The 24,826-nt window shown below is 41.6% G+C and overlaps 1 protein-coding gene across 1 annotated transcript in view; it reads right to left on the reverse strand.

Moving 5' to 3' along the window:
- Positions 1 to 200: 200 nt before the first annotated feature.
- LOC119732174 (eIF-2-alpha kinase activator GCN1-like) overlaps positions 201 to 24,826 on the reverse strand; it is a 49,410-nt gene continuing 24,784 nt past the window's right edge. The window contains exons 24-48 of the mRNA XM_038205594.1: positions 24,448 to 24,637; positions 22,844 to 23,080; positions 22,226 to 22,420; positions 21,064 to 21,310; positions 20,073 to 20,194; positions 18,449 to 18,563; positions 18,127 to 18,306; positions 17,092 to 17,312; positions 16,610 to 16,817; positions 15,438 to 15,634; positions 14,376 to 14,633; positions 13,289 to 13,504; positions 12,089 to 12,253; positions 11,514 to 11,628; positions 10,622 to 10,761; positions 10,146 to 10,289; positions 9,739 to 10,008; positions 8,312 to 8,656; positions 6,755 to 6,951; positions 5,854 to 5,968; positions 5,097 to 5,193; positions 4,406 to 4,554; positions 4,193 to 4,297; positions 2,801 to 3,019; positions 201 to 1,970 (exon numbers count right to left, since the gene is read on the reverse strand). Coding sequence (XP_038061522.1) covers positions 1,848 to 1,970; positions 2,801 to 3,019; positions 4,193 to 4,297; positions 4,406 to 4,554; positions 5,097 to 5,193; positions 5,854 to 5,968; positions 6,755 to 6,951; positions 8,312 to 8,656; positions 9,739 to 10,008; positions 10,146 to 10,289; positions 10,622 to 10,761; positions 11,514 to 11,628; positions 12,089 to 12,253; positions 13,289 to 13,504; positions 14,376 to 14,633; positions 15,438 to 15,634; positions 16,610 to 16,817; positions 17,092 to 17,312; positions 18,127 to 18,306; positions 18,449 to 18,563; positions 20,073 to 20,194; positions 21,064 to 21,310; positions 22,226 to 22,420; positions 22,844 to 23,080; positions 24,448 to 24,637 — 4,570 coding nt within the window. The 3' untranslated portion in view covers positions 201 to 1,847. The remainder of the gene's footprint in view (positions 1,971 to 2,800; positions 3,020 to 4,192; positions 4,298 to 4,405; positions 4,555 to 5,096; positions 5,194 to 5,853; positions 5,969 to 6,754; positions 6,952 to 8,311; positions 8,657 to 9,738; positions 10,009 to 10,145; positions 10,290 to 10,621; positions 10,762 to 11,513; positions 11,629 to 12,088; positions 12,254 to 13,288; positions 13,505 to 14,375; positions 14,634 to 15,437; positions 15,635 to 16,609; positions 16,818 to 17,091; positions 17,313 to 18,126; positions 18,307 to 18,448; positions 18,564 to 20,072; positions 20,195 to 21,063; positions 21,311 to 22,225; positions 22,421 to 22,843; positions 23,081 to 24,447; positions 24,638 to 24,826) is intronic.

Below are 24,826 nucleotides of genomic sequence, written 5' to 3' on the forward strand. Positions count from 1 at the left end.
CTAAGAAACAAATGCAAATGGCAAAATATGCTTTTATTTTGATGCTTAAAAGTCCTTCAACTTTTTTTTAATGGAAACAGAAGGCTGATAAATTGTCTTTTTTTTACTTTCAATTATAATGATAGTTTCTGCAGCCAGAAATATTCACTCCTAAAATCTGGGGACACATTGAATAAAAAAAAAGACACAAATGCACAAAGTAAACTTTAAAAATACATGGCGTATATTTCTTCATCTGTGAATGCACACCAACTTTGCAAAGCACATTCTCAAGACATGTTAATGACAAAATTCATAAAATGCTAAATGTTGTTCCATTAACTTTGGCTTAGAAACAGTGCCAAGCTTGTAAACTTGTGTCAACAAATTGGGAGGGAGTGTTGATCTGTTGTGTTTAATTCAACAAAAAAGACAGTGACATGAACATAAATGCGACTTCAAACTACCAAATCACAGATAATACAACTTGGGCAACTTTTACCAAAGTAAAGCTTGTTACATCGACCTATGTCTATCTTTTTTAACAAAAACCTAGCAGTTCCATGCCAGAAGCAGTCATTTTTTTTATCCTTAAAACATTTTCTGCCCCCAAAAGATTCTCAACTGTATGATTATAGGGAAGAAAGTCTCCATGTAAATCAACAATTCAACTGCGTTTAAACTACACAGGCCTTGCCAATCAAAAACTTAGCAATTTGGAAATACAAGTGCATTATGGACACTTTTTATTTAATAACATTTACTTGCTGAAAATGAGAGATTTGTTTGTATCACAGACAGCTTTGAAATGTACAACTTTGTACGATGAAAAATACGTCACCCGAAAAATAGCCCTTACTTGGTAACACAACAAAATTGTGATTTCCACCATGCGATCTTGCAAATTTAATATTAAGTATTTAACAAGAAATATGATATTGAACATAATTTATGTGTGGATATATTAGCCCTAACCCCAGGCATGATTTACTAGGAACCATACCCATCCTGGCAAATTCCAACACCATATGGGAAACTACACACACATCTTTCTGACTTTGATTCTGGAGGTGTGCCAACCCAATGTTAAAAGACTGTCAGTTTAGGGGTACTGTACCCATCCTGACAGATTCCAACAAAACATGCCATTGGGGTTTGATGGGTTGAGTTCTGTTAGGATTAGCATAGAGTTTATGACACAATAAAGATGGCGCTTTCATGGATAATGAAATACTCTATAAGACGACAGATTTCAAATGATTTCTGCGAAAAGAGCACAAGTGCAGGTTAGACCAGACTTGTAAATATACAAATAATTAAAATAAATCTCTTATTTCATCTAACCGCCAGAAGAAAAAAACAAAGATAAAAACGTCAACCAAACCATGAAAGTGAAAGAAAAAGGCTGAAGGCTTCGCATTACAAATGGACTGATATTTTTTAGATGTGTTTTTTTTTTTTTCGTTTGAGATTGTTCGTCATCATTGCTGATGCAGGAGGTTACTGAATATTGTAAATATTCTCAAATATATTTCAAAGCATGATTTAGAAAATACCACCTTCCCAGACAAAACATAATTCAATTGACAAACAAGAATGGTAAATGTTACTTTTCAATGTGTATTCCTTTTGGCTATCATCATAAATTCAAGAATCATAATAGTTTGGACACAATAAAGAAGACCAATATAAAAGTACACTGGCCTATTGGTAACTGGTACCTTAATACTTGATTAAATTATTCAAAATGTGCATAATCACTGGAGCAAGACATTTATGCGTATAAATACGTCAACATTACACATTTCTTTTTTTTTATTTATTAAAGTCTTTACTCTTTAGAGGATTCAGATATTCTTTTTTTTCATTCAGCGTACAACTGTGTCATCTGCTTCAAATGGAGGCTCTGGCTGATTGACAACTTTGCGAAGCCTCTTCAGGCAATCAGTCAGGTTGGCGGCTGGTATGGAGTCTAAGCTCTTCAGGGTAGACTGAAGATTAACAAAGATTATCAAATGTAGATTAAGAAAAAAGAACAACTCAAAAGTTATGTGGAAAAGGTTAGCAATTAAGATTAAATTTTAGTTTCACAGAACATGCAAATAAAAACAGATCTACATATAAGGCCAAAAAGAAAGTCTCAGTTTTCTGGTCTATGCATGTATCGCTGTAGCCATGCGCGTTGGCAAAATTTAAAAAAAAAAAATCCATGTAAGACGATTTCTCAAAATCACCAAACTCTCTGATTTGACTGGAATCCTGCTGCTGCACAATTTTAACATGTTTTTAGATGGGGTTACGATCTAGTATAAGCTTTATCTGGCCTCTCTGGGCTCCCATATATTTTGCACTAAATTTAGTCGGACACCATTTGCAACTTGTAAACGCTTTTAACTAGCGCAACATGTAAGGGAGCAGACTAATGACCAGCCTAGCAGCTCATGCACAATGTCGATGTCGCTGTATGGTCTGACGTTACTGTTTTCTCTGATTTTTGTCTTGACTATCCAAATTTCCTGAAGACTGTTCTTGTCGGTCGAGATCATAAGTTGGGTGCAGAATTCTCAAGCCTTGTGGCCTTACTGAGGTCACCTGCGGCTCCAATCTGAAGGATATTTTTGAGAGTTTAAAGGGGATCGAAGAGTCATCTGCAACATCAGCCGACATTTAAAGAAAAAAAAGTAGGGGGGAAAAAACTGTGCCACTGCACCAAGTTTTGGGGCAAGCTCCATACCAGAAACCCGAGACTTTTTTTGGCCTAAAGATGAAGGCTTAATATTTGGTTCTTAAAGTTTGAAAACACATGATTGGAATTATTTACCTGTACAAGGTTGTCGTTTCGTCTCATCTGTAGTAGCGCCACCAATGCTATCTCGCTGTCTGCCTGTACTGCCGTGTTCTTGTCTTTGGTGTTGCTCACAAGAATGATGACTAAGGTTTTGATGACAGACACGCCCAGAGGTTTATCTGTTGCCTTGGCGATTTGTGTTATCATCTGTGCAGCTGTCATTTTGATATCGCTGGATGCATGGTTCAGATTCTGTCAAGAGAACAAATCAGATCAGCAGAATACTGGAGTCAATTGTGGCTTGAAATTTCCAACACGTAAAGACAAAGAGACATAATGCACTAGAAAGGAACATATCTTGTTTACATTTTCAAAAAAAGCCCTTTTGTTCTGTGTCAACTACGAGAATTTGGTGACTCGCATATCAATAGAACTATTGTTATATCGTGTGCTTGGATACTGTAATTTCATTGGTTGAGAAGGGCCACGTGTCCAGTTTGTAAAAATGCATGTACAGTGGCTAACCTCATATACAATGCGCGTTGCACGCACGCGTGTAGAACCTGCGCGCATTGCACGCACGTGTGTAGAACCTGCGCGCATGCTCAACTGAGCTGCATGCAATGCGTGCGAATCCGCTCAGTCTCATGTCGGCAGGAAGCAATTTTTTTCCCCAAACAACATCCGTTTCCCATCTTCTGATTGGTCCATTACGTGCATATCTAATGCCTTGTTCTCCACAACACAAACCCAAGATAGGCTTTACGTCTTGTGAGAAATGTTCCTTCCTCACTTTAGTTATTTAAAAGGTAAAATGAGAAGAAGTGAGAAACGCTCACTGGGGTTGGAAGTCGGATCACCTGATTAGAAGTCAGGACTACTTCCAACCAGTCCACGAAGCAGCTGCCAATCGTCGGTGATTTAAACACCATTATTCCTTGCTATATAACTTTTTCTCCAAAGCCCTCGACATTATGCATAACGCAGAGAGAGAGCGCCCTCTTTTGATATTGTTGGATCTCGTTTTGGAAAAAATATTTCGCGGGCAGTTATCAAGAGTTACACCACACTGATTTTATTTACTTCTTGCATAGTAATGTCCAACCATTTATCGTTTTGACTTACTGGTACGATATAACAAAACAATTGTTGACTGCTGTGATGTGGGATATGCGGTTTTTAACCTCATCTGGACGCATAGCACCTGAGGCGAAATATGCGCCCCTCAGGTGTTAAAAACGTCATATCCCACATCACATCAGTCAACAATTGTTCATCGTTAAACTGCACTTAATTCATGATTAAACTTCAATAAAATTCATTATTAAACTTGACAATGGAACAAACCCGGGCCCAGAAACATGCATACTGTAACTTAATCCTGGAACTCCGATTAAAATGATGATTGCACTACAGAATACCCACCTTGACAAGAACAGAGATGACATTAGCTGGTAAATCCTCATCTTTCATGACGAGATGCTGACCAAAGAATCCAATCGCTCGCAAACCACTAACAGATATAGGGATCTGTGGACAGCCATTAACACATCACATCATCAGAGAAATAATCAAGCCATTCAATGCGGAACAATGCTTGAAGAAAGCAGGCATGTCAGACAAGACATCCACACTCACCCTGTCATTGGCAATGTTTCTAGACACAGTCTCTAGCACCAGGGACCGGTATTTATCAGACAGTAGTTTCTCTGGAGCTTCTTTGATTGCAATCGCTAGAGCCACACTCCTACCGTGCTGCAACACCCACACAGCACTTGTATCATTCACTGCAATTTAACAAGGAAAAATAGTAGCACAAGTTCAGAGAGTAGTTTCATTTCAGCATTCTTTCCATTGATCAAGACAGAATTTAACCAAGAAATCTAAATTGCTTGAGAGATTTGGCATGTTCTGCTCTACCCCTAACCCTGCATGACGCAACACAGTGCATCAGCTCCATTTTATAAGTTACGATGGTTGATTCGGTAAAACTTTTGAGTAGCATTTTTTACAATAGAAGCACAACATTTTGTTGACATAATTTGTTTGTTTGAGTGTTTCTTGCAATACTCACCCAGAAGGTTTGATGAGACAATAGAGTCCAGTTCCTCATCAGAGAGTATCGATTTGTTTGTTTGAGTGTTTCTGGCAATACTCACCGAGAAGGTTTGATAAGACAATGGAGTCTAGTTCCTCATCAGTGAGTATCGATTTGTTTGTTTGAGTGTTTCTTACAATACTCACCCAGAAGGTTTGATAAGACAATGGAATCCAGTTCCTCATCAGTGAGTATTGATTTGTTTGTTTGAGTGTTTCTTACAATACTCACCCAGAAGGTTTGATAAGACAATGGAATCCAGTTCCTCATCAGTGAGTATCGGGCACAGCGTCCCCACGCAGCCTGCTGCTGCCATACGTGCCATGTCCTAGCAACGAAATCAGATCTTACATCAATATTTGAAAATTCACAGGTTCAAATTTGCTAATGATAATTAATTTTTCACCAATAGTAAGGTTATTCTATGATAGAATTTCCTGTAAGTTGTTGAAGTTACCGAGTTATCATTCAGACAATAAAGGCGCCTTTCCATACGCACGTTTTCCGTTGCATATACGTTGCGCTCGTGATGTGTTTTGTGCGCGTAATTTACCTTTCCATATATACGTGAAGTATGCACAGTGAATTTGGTTTGCAATGTAGGAAGAAGAAAATGGCAAGCCCTCAAAATCAAATGCGTCTATTGATTGCAGATGCAGCTTACAGAAAAAGAATTCATTCCAATCAAAAACAAAAACACTGGGTGTGGGTCCATGAAATCTTCCAAAGCAGGAAAGACAATCATTTAGATTGCAAGGCGGTATGGTAGGGGGATATTGCGCTTGCGCCAAGCGTTGCGTATGCGTCAAAATCGCTCATAGAGTGATTTGGACGGACAGTCGGAAAGTACACGCAACGTATATATACACATGAAAAGGGACGTGTGCTACAATATGAAGTCAATTTTTGTGGCCGTCAAAATGAAACGCAATGTAACGGACCAAAGAAACGTGCATATGGAAAGGCACCTTAAGACCTTGAATCTGACCTCTGGTATTGACAGTAATCCTAGCAGTGTGGCAGTGATGGCTTTCCTGTTGGCATCACTCATCTTAGTTCCTCCTCCTCTGATGACTCCACGTATGGCTTGTAAGAAAGTCTCCCTGTAGCAAGGAACAACATCAGTCACTGATAACTGAATCTTAACTATTTTGAAAGTGACGGAATCAACTTCTCATAATTATATCAGTGTGTTACTACCAGCTGAGCCAAATAAATCAGACGCCGGCCTTTCATCGGGCTTGAGCAAGACGCATCAAAGCTACCAATTTGAAGGCTGTTTCATGTTTGTTTTTATCGCATGACGAAACAGTCGTTAAAAAGAAATGCGCAAAACCAACTTCCCGTGTACATGCATAGAACACAAATTTTCACCAGAAAATAAAAAGTTTACTCAATAAATTTCACACGCAAGGTAGTACTACACAAGATGGGATAGAGTCGTTCTTGCTCCCCGTTTCATCACTCTATTTTAAAAGTCGACTAGGTTTTGGCATACAATTAAATTTTGTAAACAAGCTATTTTGATTTAAACTACCCACATAGCCTTATCAGAAATCTTTCAAATCTGTTTCTACAGCAGTTTTCTTCCTTGAAACTATAACTCTAGGCTGACACTCATCTTTAACGGGAATGATGTCCAGACGATATACAAATTAACATACGCATTAATGAGATAAGACGACCCTCAGACCGATCACAAGACGAATTCAGTCGTATTATTAAGGGAGTTAGGACGTGTTGAACAGGTCTTAAGTTTAGTACAATCGATCCTAGGACAAGTAGCGAGTTAAGACAAGTTACCCTTCCTAAGACACGTCTTAGCATCTTCTGAAATCTACCCCTGGTATCTGAGTTAAGAATCCATCACTTCTGTCTCACAGTCTTACCTGACTCCTATATCATTATCTTCATTCTTGATGCCGGTATGTAGCTCAGTAAATAGCGGATCTACCCTTGCGTGTATGATGACAAGCTTAGACAAAGCTGAGGCTGCTTCAAGGCGGACTGCTCGGTTAGAATCAGACAGCGCCCTCTGGAAGGTTGTTTGTAGTTGAGGAAGGAAGGGCTTCAGCAGAACACCAACCTTAAAGCGTAAACATTCAGGACGAAGATTTCAACACTACTGTGCACTCAGTGTAACATGAGACGCTTCACCAAAATTAATATTATACAGGGGTGAGTAAAAAAAAAGTCCCTTTGGACAGGTCCTTGTCTCCCACAAAAATGGGAACAATTATCGTTTTTTCCTCTTCAGCCAACATTCGGTATGGGTATCAGTGACCACATTCAGTACAGATTTCACTGATATCCATCCATGCATGCAAAGGATACAGGCCTTTCTTTGTGACTACCTGAAAACACTACCAACACAATGTTTTCTAATATTTTTAAAGGGATATGTAACGTTATTTAATGGCCAGCACACTGCAAGACAGAACATTTCAAAGTAGCCATGGCAAGGCCACAGTTTACTGCTGTCCCATGGGCCTTGATGGTCAGAATGTTTATGAAACAGGTAGTGTTCAAGACACGATAGGTCAATTTGGAGAACACCTTCCGGAGGTACCACAGCCCGACACTCTGACAGTGCGCAGAAACGTTGTAAAATACGGACCTCCAGATCTTACCCCCTTTGATTTTTTTCTTTGGGGGTACCTCAAGGACCGGGTGAACCACATTGTGCCAAACACCCTGCAGGAATTTCACCAATAAATTACTGGTGAAATCCAAGCCCTCAGAAGAACACGGATGGTCCGCAGAGCTATTGCAGACATGAGGACACTGGCACAACTATGCATTGATCTGAATGACAGACAGGTGGAGGGTCGAGCAACCTTATCTGTAATTCAGGTTCAAGTTCAGTAAATGTAATTCCATTTAATTATGACCTGTTCTGTTATTCCTTTTATTTCTTTCATTGCCCAGAGGCCCATTGTTGCCATTGTGTTGATAGCAAGAGGCCTATTCTAAACATTGTGTTGGTAGTGTTCTCTGGTAGTCACAAAGAAAGGCCTGCATCCTATTCAGGCATGGATGAATATCAGTAAAACTTTTACCGACTGTGGTCCATACCCAGACCGAATGTTGGCTGAAGAGAAAAAATGGTCACCTTTCCCATTTTTGTGGGAGACAAGAGCTTATCCAAAGGGACATTTTTTTTAACTCACCCTGTACAAGCATTCTGCACAAAGCAAGACACTAAATGTAAGCTTGAAATAAACCACACTCTGTATGCTATTTAGAGACTTCAAGGGGCATTAAAACAAAACAACTGTAGTCTGATGTTGACAGCTCGAGGACCCTAAGAGCGCTTTTCAAGAATCCTTAGTTTCATTGCCAGAAAGATTTCAGATAATAAACAAAAAATAGCTAAATAAGTAAATAAATGATTGGATGTTGTCCCTGCTACATGTAACATAAGATCCTATTTGTAATAATCTCACCTTCCCCAGTAGCAGAGTCAGCGTTTGTAAGATGGCCACTTTCAGTGTCCATGTGTAGCGATCACCTAAGACTCTGATCAACGGTCCAGTGATATTGACAACTTGGGACTTCAGAGCGTCGTTGCTAGTCAACTGGATGACTTGACCTAAACCTGAAGCTGCTTGTTCCTTCAGCTCTTGGGGACCGTTCAGCAACGCTTCCCTGAAAATGGGTAGGATCGGGGAGATGCCCTTCTTAGGCAGACAGAATCCTGGTAGTTCTTTGCCTTGTAGGCCATCAGCAGCGTAGCGAATGGCTTGGCGGAGGGAGGCAATATGCTGCAACTGATCTGCTGAAGTCAGACTCTGCATGAGAACACCAGGGAAAAATGACATGATAATCAACGCCTCTTGTCGAGCTCGTCAGTTTTTGAATAGCTAATGGATGAGGCTGCTCTAGTACACATTGATAGTTCCACGGTTAAATTTAAACTGCGCTACTCTGAATGTTATCATAACAAGCTTGATCGGATCTGGGAAGCTGCGGGCCAACAAAATGTTCACCTTATTTTGGCCTTTACCTCACAGCTGTAGGTCAGACGGAGAGGTCACAATGGACATTTTGTTAATGTTTGACCAAGGTCAACATGTTGGCAGCGTTACTTTTGTCATTCAGCTTCTTTGAAATTTGACCTATTTTGACATCGACCCCATAGCTGTAGGTCAGATGAAGAGGTCACCATGGACATTTGTTAATGTTTGACCAAGGCCAACAAGTTGAAAGCGCTACTTGTGTCATTGAGTTTATTTGACATATGACGTTATTTTGACCTTGACCCCATGATGACCTTTGACCCCAGTTTAGTCACGTGAAATGTAGGGGCTGGGCTACTGATACTTTTGACAAGGTTTGATTGAAATCGGTCAAACTATGTAGCAGCAATAGACAATGTCAACGTTTGTTACTAACTAACTAACGTACGGACTAATGGAGAGACATGATGATTTGTCGAGCTGCTACTCGCAGCTTAAAATATTGCCAAGATTAAATCGGTGACATTCAATTTCTAGGATAACATCAGGCTCACGGGAATCACGCTCAGGTAGTACACACGCCCTTGACCAATACCGTTACCAAAATGCGCACGCACCTCGTCTTTAAGAACGCGTGCAGCATGAGCACGAACGTGGTGCCACCTCAAAAACGGCTTCTAATTTTGTTTGCTCAAGTAGTCCAAAGCACAAAACATTTCCCAGCATGCTGCTCAAGCTAGACTGCCAAACATTACTGAAACCATCTTTGTGTCCATGGGGAACAAACAAGTCAATTTTGGTACTTAAGGCACACAGGGTTAACCAATTCTGCCCTCACAGGTATTGCATCTGTTGGAAGGAAATCAATTCATCAAATGGAAATCCGTAATCAAATAACATGACAAAATTCTTACCTTAGTGACTGCATTGAGTGCGTCCCATGTGACATCCAACACACTGCGATCGTCATCCTTCATCAGGAATATCAATCCACGCAGAAGCGCTGGCACAAACTGCGAGTAACTGACTTTAGTTTGGCTGCAGTAGACAAACAGGATGGTGGCAGCAGCACGACGTACCCCAGCGCTTGGGCTCTTAGTGGCTGGTAAGATCTCATCCATGATAATCTGAAGACCTAACTCATCCTTGACTGACAGAACAACAGTCTGACAATGCTGAAGCTCCTGAAAATTAATGAAGATCAAGTAAAGCCAATAAGAAATTTTATTTCTTGAAGTCTTCATTCCGACAAGATGGTGTGACTGTTGTTTTCGTAATGGCCGGAGTTACTGGAGATGAAAATTTTTAAGGACGTACTCACCTCCTGTCCTTGTGGAGTTCCTACACTGTTTTTCAGGGCATCCATGAGGGCAGGAAGAATCTTATGAAGATGCTTAGTGAGTGATTCCCCAGCAACCTCAGAAAGGATGGCTAGAACTCTGGTGTTCACGGGAGGTTGAATCAGCTACGGACAACCAAAGAAAATACATTGTTGCTAGCATCGTGACTTAGGGCGTGATCCCTGTCTACATGGGTTAATGGCTTCTGACTAGCGCCCTTGAACAACGACATTGACAAAATGGGGAACCACCAACATAGGGCTGGATAGCTCAGTTGGTAGACCACTGGAACGGCAATCCAGAAGTCGCAGGTTCAAACCCTGCTCCCCTCAATTTCTTTGTTGAAGTTTCAAAAACAAAATACAAGATGAAACAAGTAAAGGTTCAGGCATAATGGCTACATGATGGGAGTTTGAACCGTCTACAAACAAATGAAGACAACACATGACTGGTATACCTTAGGAATCAGGAACGGTAGAACCACTCGACTCTTGACCATCATAACTTGCTTCAAACCATCCAAGGCATAAGGACCTTTCACGTCATCATCAAGTTGCTTCAACAAATCTGGTAGAATGTCATCCAATGCTTTGTGTCCTGCACGATAAACATCACACACATGTACTCAGAGACTGTGAGGTTCATCTCAGTAGTCGTGACAAAAAAAATCTAAAGGCCCTCTCACACTGTCACGTCTATTCATGGCGTTCATATTGCGTTGTTGAAATAATTAAAAATGTAACAAAACGCCATTTGTCCAGGCGTCAAGTTAGTACGTACGACGTTCTTGGAGTCCTTATAGTGAGCTTGATGCGACCTTAAAACGTACGTGTGACGTCAGCAGCCAGAAGCACGGTGTATATTAATACTCGGGCCCAAACGGACGATAGTCATTGAGTCTTTGCATTTTGAACAGCATAGACGCAGAGGAGACGCACAGTCCTGATGCATGCACGTTCGTGGAGTTCTCACGACGTCGCTCCCGCCTGCCTGCGCGTTGCGAGTACGTCATGGCCGTTCACGAGGAGTTTGCGCACAGTCTTTACCGCGTTCTGGTCAAAACGCCGAGGCGCGGCGTTTGTTTTGTGCATGTCCAAAATGAACGTGGCAGTTTGGCGTTCAGCGAAGTCCTTGGAGTCCCTCTGAAGTCCTCAACTAGTATCAATGAGTCCCCACGCCGTCATCAGCGTTCCCAGCCTTTTAGTCAATTTTCTTCGTTGCGGTACGAACTCCATACCGGAACGTGACAGTGTGACAGGGCCTTTAGCACAGGAGTTGCTTTCAATGAAACGTTTTCCAACATAAACAACATCACAATGGAAATGCAAAATAAAGAGGAAATTTCTTACCAATGGTGGAGTGTAGATTATCAAACGTCTTGGCTGCTGCTTCTCTGACGTCTGGCAGCGGATCACACAAAGCTTTCCTGACCGTTGGAACAATGTTATCTACAAAACCCAAAACCTACAACAAAACAACAGGGGACTTTGTTTAAGTCTTACTTTGCCCCTGGTAACAATGTTAGTAGTTTTAAAACTGTTGACTGCTCCCAAATTATTCTATTATATTCTTTTCTCTACTAACTTTGAATATATTGATTGTTGTAACTAAGATCCATTCAAAATCCATTTAAATTCTACAAATCACATTTTTATCGCGGCTGAAACAAATTTTGGAATCTCAGGCCTCTGAAAGTCCGACAAATCGACAAATTTGTTGTTAAACTTTCCCAAATGAACTCCTTAGCAGTGCACATTTCTATAAACGCAATCACAATGAAATTTGGAGTATACATTCATCACTTGTCCTGATTATTTACACAAATTTTCATCAACATTCTATGTATTGTAAGCTGTATCTCAAAATATAGCCGTGCAGCGTCAAACTTGTTTTGTACCAGAGGGTCACTTGTTCTTTACATTACCTGTTCCCTGCTGGTGGATTCCATGATCTCACTCAGACCCACACATACTCCTTGTCGCTGGTCACTCTGATCAGAATCCAAACCTTTCTCTAAGATTGGAATAATCTCAGGAAGAACTCGCTCTCCTAACTTTCGCACAAGATCTCCCAAAGTACGAGCTGCAACCTACACAAAGGCAAAAGGCAAATCCCACAAATTAATCATATCTGTTTATAGACAGTAGAATGTCAGTCGTACCATGGAGGTAGGAATAGAAGGAGTTAGCACAAGCACAGATCAAACGGGCCATGTCTCACGCCGCGATCGATCAGATAACGACCGCAAAGTAAACACATTCCACGCTCAACCTGCTGAAAACCGCAAAAATGCATCCGCAAAAATGCATGCGCATTGCATGCGGCTAATACGGAAAACTGCCACTAAGTTTCGTTTTTCGACCTTGCAATTTTTTTTTTTCCAAAAGTGCTAAGCATCGCTAAGTTACGATTCTGGCATCATTTGAAAGCGCTATGTTTCCAAAACATTTCCTGTTATTTTTATTCAAAGGGCATGGCAGGAACCTGCCAAAAATGCCTAACATTTCACCAGGTAATTCACGAAATTTCACATTTATCCGAAATATGACAAATTTACTTGCCAAACCAATTATTGGCCGATTTTCATCGTTCAAAAGATGACATGACAAAGATTTTTGTTGCGCATCCAAAAAACAAGACCCCGATAGCATGTCTACGCTCGAAACGTACTGCGCATGTCCGAAGTATATATTTGATTGTTGGATGGTAGGAAGTATGTACTCCAGTCAGGCTTCTTCGGTAGGGAACGCGACAAAGCTGAGCGCGCGGTCGGCATTAGACATAGCGTTCAAGGGGATTAAAGGTGGTCGTTAAAATGTCAATGCGCTGCATGATATCCCATAGCTCACCACAGTGGCCTGGAATATGCTAATTGGGATTAAAACCAGGGGGAATTTCGTGTTAACTCCTTCTATTCCTACCTCCATGGTCGTACATAGGTAAAATTCTTTTACAGTTCTTTTTATATTTACAAGTACATTATTAAAGGAAAAATGTGTGTTCCGGAGGTATTATAACACTCTGTTTAAAACCGGTTTCAGTCTGGATGGGTAATTATCATCCATCCAGTGAGCTAAACGAACGCACCCATAGAGAACACGATGAGATGATAACAGTTACCAACCTGTCTCTTATCATAGCTGGTACTCGCCAAGCAGCCAAGCAATAATCCAAACAGTGTGGAGAGAATCTCTCGTAGTGTCCGTGGAGTGTTGACTACAACCACTTTCCAGACATGCAGAGCAGCTTGTCGTACCATCAACGCTGTATCAGATCGACCCATGTACAGACCGGCAAGTACACGGTTTCTTCTGTCCATACCCAACACTTTCAGAATGGACTACAAACAGAAAAGAAACCCACCAAATTATCAATGGGCAACAGTCGTTGACAAGAAGTGTACAATGCCGAAAGTTCGGCTGGAAAACTATTTTCCTGGTGCAAAAATGCTGGCAGTTCTCTGTTAGTCCGAAAACTTGAGACTTTCAATACTGTGTATGAGAGTCCAAAAACTTAAGGCATGTATATCATGCAAAAGTTTGTTGCGTAAAAAAAACAGCGTGAGTTAATTATGCAAGCTTCTTACTCGCAACAGTTTGCTCACATTTCTCGAAACGTCTGTGATGCTAAGTTGTTGTTGTGAGCATCGCACCATCCTAATTTCAGCTGTTAATTCTATTTTTACTGAAGTTCGAACATGATACATCATGTTGATGTGATCGCAATGAATTATGGATACTAACCAAAAAACTCCTCCGCTGTAACATTTTCATATGGTCGTGAAGTGAAACAGTGCCCTCTTGCTGTTACAACCTCGCATTTGCAATACGAATAATGTATGTTTTCAATAGAGGGCGCTATGTTATTTGGCCAACCATTAAAAAAACAAGAATACTTTGCGAAGCACACAAGCTTTCTAGAACAAAATGGGTGAAATTCAAGCTGCCATTAACATTGGATTAAAGGTCTAAAATTTCGCAGGAGACATGCTTGTAACTATAGCGTTTTGAGGTACTGTTGTGTGGGCGATAATTAGCCGAATGGCGAGTGAAAAAACGTCGGTAGTAATTTTGCATTTTTTGTATGCAGTTACGGTCCCAGTCTAGTGCAATGTACTTGACAGTTAATAGCGAGAGGAAAGAATGGCTCTAGGAAACTTGTAGTCTTTCAAGGCATTGTAGGTTAACATTTACGTCAGTCCAAGTACTAACCTTAGTTGAGTGTTCAGTTCCAAAGTTATCATCTTCTCCACTGACGGTCGACTGCTTGCCCGTGACCCCTGACACTCGGTACAACAGATCACCTAATAACTGGACAGAGCTGTAGCGAATTCTCCAATTCTCATCAAACAAACCCTTCTCTAATTCTGGTAGGAAGACAGATACAGATGTCTCTGCAAACATGTGGACGATGCGTTGGCCGGCTCGTAAGGCCGTATCACGGACAAACTCGGATTCATCTGCCAGGGCCTGGGATAAAAATGGAAGTAAATGCTTTTGAAACTCAGACAAATTTAATGAAGATACATAATAATCAAAATTTTCAATGGTACTTTTTTTGCATGTTACAAAAGATTTACTTTGGAAAGAGACCATATTGGCTTAAAGCATCATTATGAAAGTTTATGGAAATTTCACCCAACCATCCATACCTGAAAGAAATACAATGGAACGCCGCTATAACGAACATCGCTGGATCCACTGAAATTGTTCGTAATAGTGATCGTTCAGCATAGCGATTTTAAGCTGCCGGTGCTCTGGTACGCACTTTTCAATAAATATCGCCCTTCAAAACTTCACCCTGCACGCCCTGGTAGTTACTGAAAGACAACTTTGAACATGTGCCGACTATAAACCTCTGTCCAATGATGTCACACTGTGTTTACCTGTGCACTTTCCTATGGAGCCAGTGGGGGCCCACGGTCCACTGAGCACCATAGGAAAGCACACACGTAAACAAAGTGTGACGTCATCAGTACAGAGGCTTATTGAACTACGTAATCCCACAGTTTTTGAGCTTACTATCTACAGCAACGGGTGGCCGTTCCCCTCTATTCCTTGGGAAATAATAGCCGCTAGTCATTCTTCTGTTGACATTTTTCAACAACAATGTTAAGTACGTTTTGTACACAAAAACCGGGAGCCAAGGACGATGTTTGGTATAGCTGAATGTTCGGTACAGCAGTGTTCGGTATAGCGGCGTGCCACTGTACTGCAATTGGTTGGAAATACCACACTCTACTGAGCTATAATATCCATACATTCTTTCCTTACCTTTAAGATAGCAGGGATAACCTTGCCGACATACGCTGTGAATCTATCACCAAATGTCCCAGGTAGATAGATGAACATCATGATGTAACCGTCTCTGACATGAGGTGGGATGTCGGGTGCTTCGGCTGTCTTGATGATATCAGGCATCAACTTGGCTAGTTTCTCTATCCCCATACCTGCCATGACTTCACTCAAACCTGCAACAAATTATATCCATTCATGCATCAGATCAACAAATTAATTCAATCTCTTGAACATAAAACAGGTAATGAGTTTTGTAACAATTTACCTAATGACTACAGGTATACAGGGTGGTCCAACAAAAAAAAAAGTTAACACTTTTTCAGATGCAGATTTCTCAATACTGGGGAGACATGTTGAAATTGTTTTAAGATATTCCTAAACTACAAGATCTTGTCGGTATGTGGTGAAACCGTGTTGAAAATAAAGCCTAAATTAAGAAATGGCGGCCATTTAGAGAAAAATGGTCAACAACAATTTCTTCAATATGCAAGTCTATGAGACATGGTCAAAACAATAGCAAAGAACCACAGTAACGATGACCATATCTCATACACCATTTCTGTAAATGACCGCCATTTCTTAAGTTAGACTTTATTTTCAACGCCATTTTCACCATATACCACCAAGATCTTGTAGTTTAGGAATATTGTAGCGCAATGCATTTTATAGAGGGCGCACTTTAGTTCTTTACTGGCATGACTGGTAGCTAGCGGGGTGCGCGTGCACTCACCCAGGTTTATGGGGGCACCAGCCAATAGCGCCAGTGTATATAAGCGGCCGAGCGCTCAGCTTCACTCTCTTTCTGCTGTGGCCGTAACCCGAGCGCGGTCTCGTGGAGTGTTCTTGCAATGCTCTAATCTCCCACAATTAACCAATAACCAATCACCTATAGTCGCAGTGGAGGGAGCCTCATACTTTGTGTAAGTGTAATTGTCAAATGATTCCTGCATCATAATCCAGATAATTAAGTAATCTCTGAGTTTATAAGGGAAGTGATTTAGTATAAGATCACGTAGGCGGGGGACAAAGGTAGGCTGAAACTGGAATGGTGAATAAACCATTGAAGCTAAGGGTAGGCACAAACCAGTGTGGAGTGTCCAATTCCCCCCCCCCCCCCCCCCCCCCCCCCCCCCCCCCCCCCCGCTTACCTTGTGCGGCACCGGACCGATCCACTGAATTCTGCTCAACGGTCAGCTTCTCCATCAACCACGGCAGCAGATCATCAAAGCTACTCTCTCCCATTCCTTTGACCATGGCTCCTAAGGCACGGGCTGATACCTTCCTCACCTCAGGTACAGGGTCTAGAAGAGATGCCTTGAGCCCTGGCATGACCGACGGGAGGTAGGGAGCTAGATCCTATCAAGAAAATCATTCAAAATAGGTCTGATGGGCTGATACCTTGCTGACCTAAGGTACAGCGTATCACTGATTGGAGGTAGGGAGCTAGATCCTATCAAGAAAATCATTCAAAATGGGCTGATACCTTGCTGACCTAAGGTACAGAGTATCACTGATAGGAGGTAGGGAGCTAGATCCTATCAAGAAAATCATTCAAAATGGGCTGATACCTTGCTGACCTAAGGTACAGACTATCACTGATTGGAGGTAAGGAGCTAGATTTGTCTCTTACCTTCTGGTCAGTAAGTGAGTACATATTGCCGATAATCTGCGCTGCCATCTTCTTAGTATCGGTGGATCGATCTTGAAAGGCTCGCTGAACAACTGGCATGATCAGGGCAAGTGAGGGCGCATCAATGAAGTGAACAAACTTGGTTGCCAAGAGCAACTGTAGACATTTGGAGGTCTTGCTGGATGGATTGGACAGGGCGTCCAACAGCATGGGAACGATAGCTGGAAAAATGGAAGAGAAAATACAGGAAAAAGCCATTGGAAACACGGGTAGAATCGCTGAAAAATGGGCAAAAACTACAGGGGAAACATTGGAACATGGGTACAATTCCTTAAAATGGGTGACATGATAGTTTGAATTAAAGTGAAAGTTGAATGCAGAAAAACAAGTAGTCTAGGGGGTAGACGTTGTTATGGTTTGATACGCGATAACCCGCCGCCGCGATAACCCGCCGCCGCGAGAGGGCACTATCACGACCAACCAATATCACCCACGGACTTGTCAGGAACAACGTCTAGGCAAGCTCCTGAAATCTCGCTCCGAAATATGAAGGGAACTAGTGCGCATGCGCGACTTCTGCAGGCAATTACGGTCCATTTTCAGTCCCACACACGCTACACACAACAAAAGAGCTGACCAGTGAAGTTGCACAAAGGTCTTGCTGCATCTTTTATTGCACTGGAAGAAATTTAAAAGTTTGCTTCGGAACTAATATAAATTGTTTGAATTGCGCGCTGCAAATATTAGGCCAAACAGGTGCACGCGCATTATACAACCAATAGGAGATTTTCTAGACGTTGTTCCTGACAAGTCCGTGGACGATATTGGTTGGTCGTGATAGCGCCCTCTCGCGTCAGCGGGTTATCGCGGCGGCGGGCTATTGCGTATCAACGTCTAGCCCCTAGATTAAAAAACAAGCAGCAAAAACAAGGGAAATAAATTAATAAGTATGGAAAAAACAAATGCGATTTGTATATGTCATAAGGCTAAAGAGCGCCCTCACACTTCATGCACAGATCCTATTACAATCCTTACCTTGGATTTCTGGATTCCTGATGACAGCTCCGATCTGTTTGAGTGCTTGAATTCCAGATTTCTGTACCTTACTGTGAGAATCTGTCAATACTTCCATGAGTTTGGGGACGATGCTGGGCAGACATGATGATAACTGCTTAGGGGCACAGTAGGCCATGGCTCCTAACAACTCAACAGAACCTACACAACAAAAACCAGATGAATTCAATTATAGTTGACATACTACAAAAGCCAATTATAAATACGTAGCGACACACTAGCTTAAATCTCAACAATATGAGTTTTTACCGTGAATCTTTGAATCATTGTACTATCTACTCACCTGTTTTGGTTCTCCATGAGTCTTCTTCGAGTGCAGCTAGTAGTGATGGTAGCACCAACTTGACCCCATGTCCACTCAGCTTGCTCATGACAGCCTTGGCTGTATCATCAGCTGCCTGCAAAACAAAGAAAACCAAATATGCCAACTATACTCAATAAAAATCAATGTCACAAAGCCTTTTAGCAACAATAATAATGTGGCGCTTATATAGAACTTTAGACCAATGTCAAAAAGTGCTTCACAATTATTACCCCTGTTCATCAGGCCATGAGACCATTTATTGCAGCAGCTGGAGATCAGCGCAATCTGGTCTTTACCCTCATAGGTACTGCTGGATGGATGGAGGCAATTGCAGTAAAATGTCTTGCCCAAGAACACAAACACAAGGTTCCTGTCAGGGTGTGAACCCATGTATCATCACATGTATGAGACCTGGCCACAACAACCATTGGACCATGGTACTCCACATTGAAAACCTCACAAAAACAATGTAAAGAACATGAACCATTTGATATTAAAACAAATTTACTTATCTAGCTGGGACATGATTTACATCCCGAAGCACTGTAAGAAATGAGAAACATGACCCACACAATGTTCATGTAAACTAACCGACCTCTCTAACATACTGGTTTCCATCCCCGAAGCACAGTAGGAGATGAGAAACATAACCCACACAATGTTCATGTAAACTAACCTACCTCTCTAACATACTGGTTTCCATCCCCGAAGCACAGTAGGAGATGAGAAACATGACCCACACAATGTTCATGTAAACTAACCGACCTCTCTAACATACTGGTTTCCATCCCCGAAGCACAGTAGGAGATGAGAAACATGACCCACACAATGTTCATGTAAACTAACCGACCTCTCTAACATACTGGTTTCCATCCCCGAAGCACAGTAGGAGATGAGAAACATGACCCACACAATGTTCATGCAAACTAACCTACCTCTCTAACATACCCCGAAGCACAGAAGAAATGAGAGACATGACTCGCACAATGTTCATGCAAACTAACCTACCTCTCTAACATACTGGTTTCCATCCCCGAAGCACAGTAGGAGATGAGAAACATGGCCCACACAATGTTCATGCAAACTAACCTACCTCTCTAACATACTGGTTTCCATCCCCGAAGCACAGTAGGAGATGAGAAACATGACCCACACAATGTTCATGCAAACTAACCTACCTCTCTAACATACTGGTTTCTATCCCTGGAGCACAGTAGGAGATGAGAAACATGACCCACACAATGTTCATGCAAACTAACCTACCTCTCTAACATACTGGTTTCCATCCCCGAAGCACAGTAGGAGATGACAGACATGACTCACACAATGTTCATGCAAACTAACCCACCTCTCTAACATACTGGTTTCCATCCCCGAAGCACAGTAGGAGATGAGAAACATGACCCACACAATGTTCATGCAAACTAACTTACCTCTCTAACATACTGGTTTCCATCCCCGAAGCACAGTAGGAGATGAGAAACATGACCCACACAATGTTCATGCAAACTAACCTACCTCTCTAACATACTGGTTTCTATCCCTGAAGCACAGTAGGAGATGAGAAACATGACCCACACAATGTTCATGCAAACTAACCTACCTCTCTAACATACTGGTTTCCATCCCCGAAGCACAGTAGGAGATGAGGCAGAACATGGACCACGTAAGGTTCAAACAGACGTCCCAGCATGTTGCATAGCATCTCAAAGGCAAACAGAGCTCCTGTGTGAGTTACAAGAATTTCAAGCGTTTAATCAGAAAATTATGAAAAGTTAAACAAAGAAATTGACTGGAGCGGGGTTTAAACCTGCGACCTCCGGATTACCGTTCCAGTGCTCTACCAACTGAGCTATCCAGCCTTATGTTGGTGGTTCCCCAATTGGTCAATGTCTTTGTTCAAGGGACGCTAGAAGCCATAAACCCGTATATGCCATGCAGACACGGATTACGCCCAAAGTTAGGTTTGAACCTGATGCAGACCTGGCAAATAGCAAATAGAATCTCTCAGAGAGGAAACAGCTTTTTATTACACATTTTCAAATGAACCGCAAAGGGAAACTGACTAGGTGAATTATAACATTTTTTGAAAAGTTGAACAAAGAATGCATCGTGACTTTGGGTGTGATCTATGTCTGCACTGAATATATGGGCTTCTGACTAGCACCCCTTGAATAAAGATATTGACTAATAAATTGCACCACTTTTCATGGTGAAATCTCTTTTTTCCCCACCTGCCTTGATTGGCAACCAAATCCTTTCACTCTGTGACAACTGACACCTCAAAAACCACAATTGAAAAGTGCCACAATTCTCTTAATAGACCCTTTCATCAAATTGGTCACTGCTCAGTCAACCATGAATGTAAGGACATGATCAGGGTGTCATTTTAAAGAGGAGATTCAACCCTTACAGGGGATATCTCCGTTTGATTCACATGTGCCCTACTTCTGTTCCAATAAGCAATAATTTCTCGGTTTCGTTTTCTTTTATCCACCCTGTATATCTGTACAAACAAGATGCTGTTGATATCACTGGTTAAGTCATAACTATGTCCAAACAATAAATTGGAATAAGGAGTTAAGTTATCTGACCTTCTCTCTTCCGGAAATTCTTCTTGTCTTGAATAGCTTCTTGCAGTGTCGACATGATATCCATCTGTTTGAGGGATAGAATACCTAGACCCTTGACGAGTCCAGCTAAGCCATACGCAGCACCTTTCCTTTCACCATAATTCTCTGATTCCAGGAGCAATGCCAGAAGATTCTTGACGATCGCAGGTGCGTCGGTCTTGATGGCTGGTACGAGGGGTGGGAGGCAGTTGGCGACAGCTTCTTGAACCTTAAGTAAAGGTCATAATGATCAGGTTAAAGTCAATGTCCAAATTGCTTTTGACATTGAAGCTTACTACCTGACCCAAGGAATGTACTGTTGGATGATGCTGGTTAGTGCTACAACTTGTGTCTTGCTACAATCACTGACCATGTTGCGACACAATCGTGACTAATTTCAAGGACGTTAGAGATTCAGAACGGCTTAGGTAACCTGTAATTTCAGCAGGTTCTAAGAATCACAATTCAGTCATGTTTCAAGGCATATAGGATCATCCACTTGTCATACATTTTGTCGTGTCAATAACGACCCTCAAAATCCAAAGAAGAATGTTTAAACCCTAACCTGCTGATGTTAAACTCAGTGGATATTACACTTTTCGAAAAAATATTGAAAACAAAGCACAATTTGGTCAAAAGCACTCTGAATTCCAAAAATCAGTCAACTGACTGATCATTGCGAAGCACCTACATTTCATGATGTCTTCTAAATGACAGCAAGCCAGACGTAATAATTTCATAGGGTGTTTAGTACCAGTACGATCTTTAATCCAAGTAAGCTTCTTAATAAAATTTGGAAAAATTGTCGTGTCAGTGCAACAAGGTCTTAACTCGATTCTGCAACAAAGTTGTATCTCGCGCGAATACGCTCTGTACAACAAGGTTGCATCTCACGTATCGCAACGTCCATTGACTTTGTGTGTACATCCGGGTTATTTTAAGCGAGATACGACCTTTTGACACTCAAAACTCGCGTTTCACGTTTGACGTACACGACGTCACACGCATTTTTAGGAGATTGTTGCACAGACACGACGAAATGCAAATGAACCCACGTGCCTTTAATTGTATCTTGTACTGCCTATAGGTTGAAATAACCTTGGAATTTGAAAGTTCGGAGAATGTAAATAAACACATCGTTTACCTGTTGGGAAGGTGTAGACAGAGCTTCAATCAACTTAGCAACAATTGGTTTGACCTTAGGATCGTCTTTATCCAGATGTCTAGCGAGCGATCCCATTAAGATGACGACGCTGTGTCGCACTGCGTCATAGGATGAGGTATTAGGTGCTTCATCTAGGAACTTCTCAAAGACTGGCAGAAGCACTGAGACATTGTCCTAAAGACAAAAGCAAAGAGGGTAAAATTAGGATAGCTAGATGGCTACAAGGTAAAGGGACGAACCTGTGTTCACAGGAACAGAGTGCCCATCTCTCTTTCGAAGCGATTGGGCCAGACTTGAGTCAATGAAAAGCTGCTGTGGGGGGATCGCCACACCTCCTCCACAGCGAGTCTGTTACCTTCCCAGCATTGAATAATGCCGGTACCCATTTAACACCTGGGTTGAGAGGAGTAATTGAGGTAAAGCACCTTACTCAAGGGCACAACGCGCATGGCCACGGCGGGGCTCGAACCACAATCTCACGATCATGAATTCTGAGCCCTACTGCAAGACCACACGTGCCACCTAGATGGCTAGGCACTCTGTGTTGACGATGTTAGCAATTACTTCAAGAATTGCCAGTTTTTGGAGGTGTCTTACCTTGCCATGGTTGTCTATGACTGCAGTCGCTGCTTTTAACATGACCTGCCGGACCTCTTCGTTACGATCATTCAGTCCCTCAGAGACAAAGAACTCAAACATCTCTAAGACTTGTCCCCTGATGAGATAAGGGGATATCTTGCCTAGAGTGTTGCCTACCCCACATCGGGCTTCGTATCGATCGGGGGGCGATTCGGATATGACACGGCCAAGACTGTCCAGTACAGGTGGTGGGATCTGAAAGACATCAAACAGAGACAACATAGCAGATAAGACGGTAAACTACACGTCACATTTCCAACGTTTTTGTCAACAATTTTACTTCATGTTTTTTCAAAGACCAGCAGGCCATGTCTGTATTATCCCTTTAAGACCGGCCACGAGACGGGCTCTCGACCAATGGGAATGGGTAAACTGCCTATTTATGAATAGTCAACAGTCTTGACATAAAGGAATTATCAGAAGTAAAGATGTTGTGAGTGGTAGAATTTCAATTCAGATTTGTTTTCATTCGGTTTGAATTCCACTTTTCTGTTTTGATTTTGCCAAGGCCAAAAAAAAGAATAGTTCTGCTTCCGATTACATGCCTTTCAAAAATAGGGTCGGTCGGTCGGAAATTTTTTTTTTTTTGCCAATTTTTTTTATGCAGATTGAATGAACTGTTGGATGATGATTGAGTATTCAATTATATGCGAAGTTTTAGCCTGAACTATTTCCATTGCACTACAAAAGCTATACACAAAATTACCACAAAAAGTGAATAAAACCTACCTTAATTATTGTCAATATATTTACGTTCGATAATTCGTAAAAAAAATTGTGGGAAATTCAGGTCGTTCGCACCATAGGCACAACACTAGTCAAGAAGGGGAGCTGGCCAAAATAAATAAAACTCCGAAGTGTGTGATGCACTGTACATGTACATGTGTGGCCCGCGGCCAACGGGTCGAACATTTCAGGAAACACGCTGCATTGTATCACTCCAAATACGAGTAGTGCGATCTCAAAATGAACTCTTGAACACGGAAAATACATACACAGACAAGCTAGATCAAATCTGTGATTTAACTTGCAAAAATGTTCTTTCTCCATCGGTGTTTTTCTCAACATATTTACGATGTCGAATCCGACCAGTTGACAGAGCACGTGCCTGCGCCTGCAAAGCCATGCTAGCGCTAACGATCGCATAGCCGTGCACAGACTAGTTACCGCATTTTCATAATTGGACCCTGCGCGGCGCTGAGGGAACCAGTTGTCGCCGCATTGCGCTTATTACGCACGTGATTATAGACATCGAATTGCGAAGTAGTTGAATCGCGCAGCAAATTTGTAAAAATAACGGAGGTTTCTTTTGAAAAAATAGCGAATGTAAGTAAGAAAACAATAAATACAAGCATTTTTTGATGCAAAAGGGTTGTTGAGAGGTATTTTGTGAAGACAGACAAGACATAAGGTTTTTATTTTTATTTATTCAATCTTTTTTTTTTTTTTTTTTTTGAATTGCCGATAACATTTTTAGGGTCGCAGCCTAAAAATAGGGTCGGTCGGGTAACCGGAAGCAGAACTATTCTTTTTTTTGGCCTAACAAAGGTTATTGGACTTACGTGTAGGTTGTCCTTATGCAGACTAAACAACTTGATCAGCGTCTCCTCCACATGTTCAGGGTATTCATCTAAGAGTATAGCCAGTGATAACGCAGCTGATTGACGAATCACATGCTCAGTATGGATGACATCATCGATGGTCAGAGGGCAAAGGTCAGGGTCTAAGGCTAGGTCAGCTTCATCCCATAATCTATAAATAGTAACACATAAAAATGGGAACGATTCAGGCTTTGTATATTTACAACAAGTGGTCAGATCAACATGAAATTCACCGCTCAACTCAGGACTAGATAAACACCGCTAAAAAAGGAAGACCACGCTCATTGGAGGGGTCATAATTTTAAGTCTGATCGTCTTATGATGACGTCATTTATATAGA

Source organism: Patiria miniata, unplaced genomic scaffold (assembly GCF_015706575.1).
Source record: "Patiria miniata isolate m_02_andy unplaced genomic scaffold, ASM1570657v1 HiC_scaffold_24, whole genome shotgun sequence".
Lineage (NCBI taxonomy): Eukaryota > Metazoa > Echinodermata > Asteroidea > Valvatida > Asterinidae > Patiria > Patiria miniata.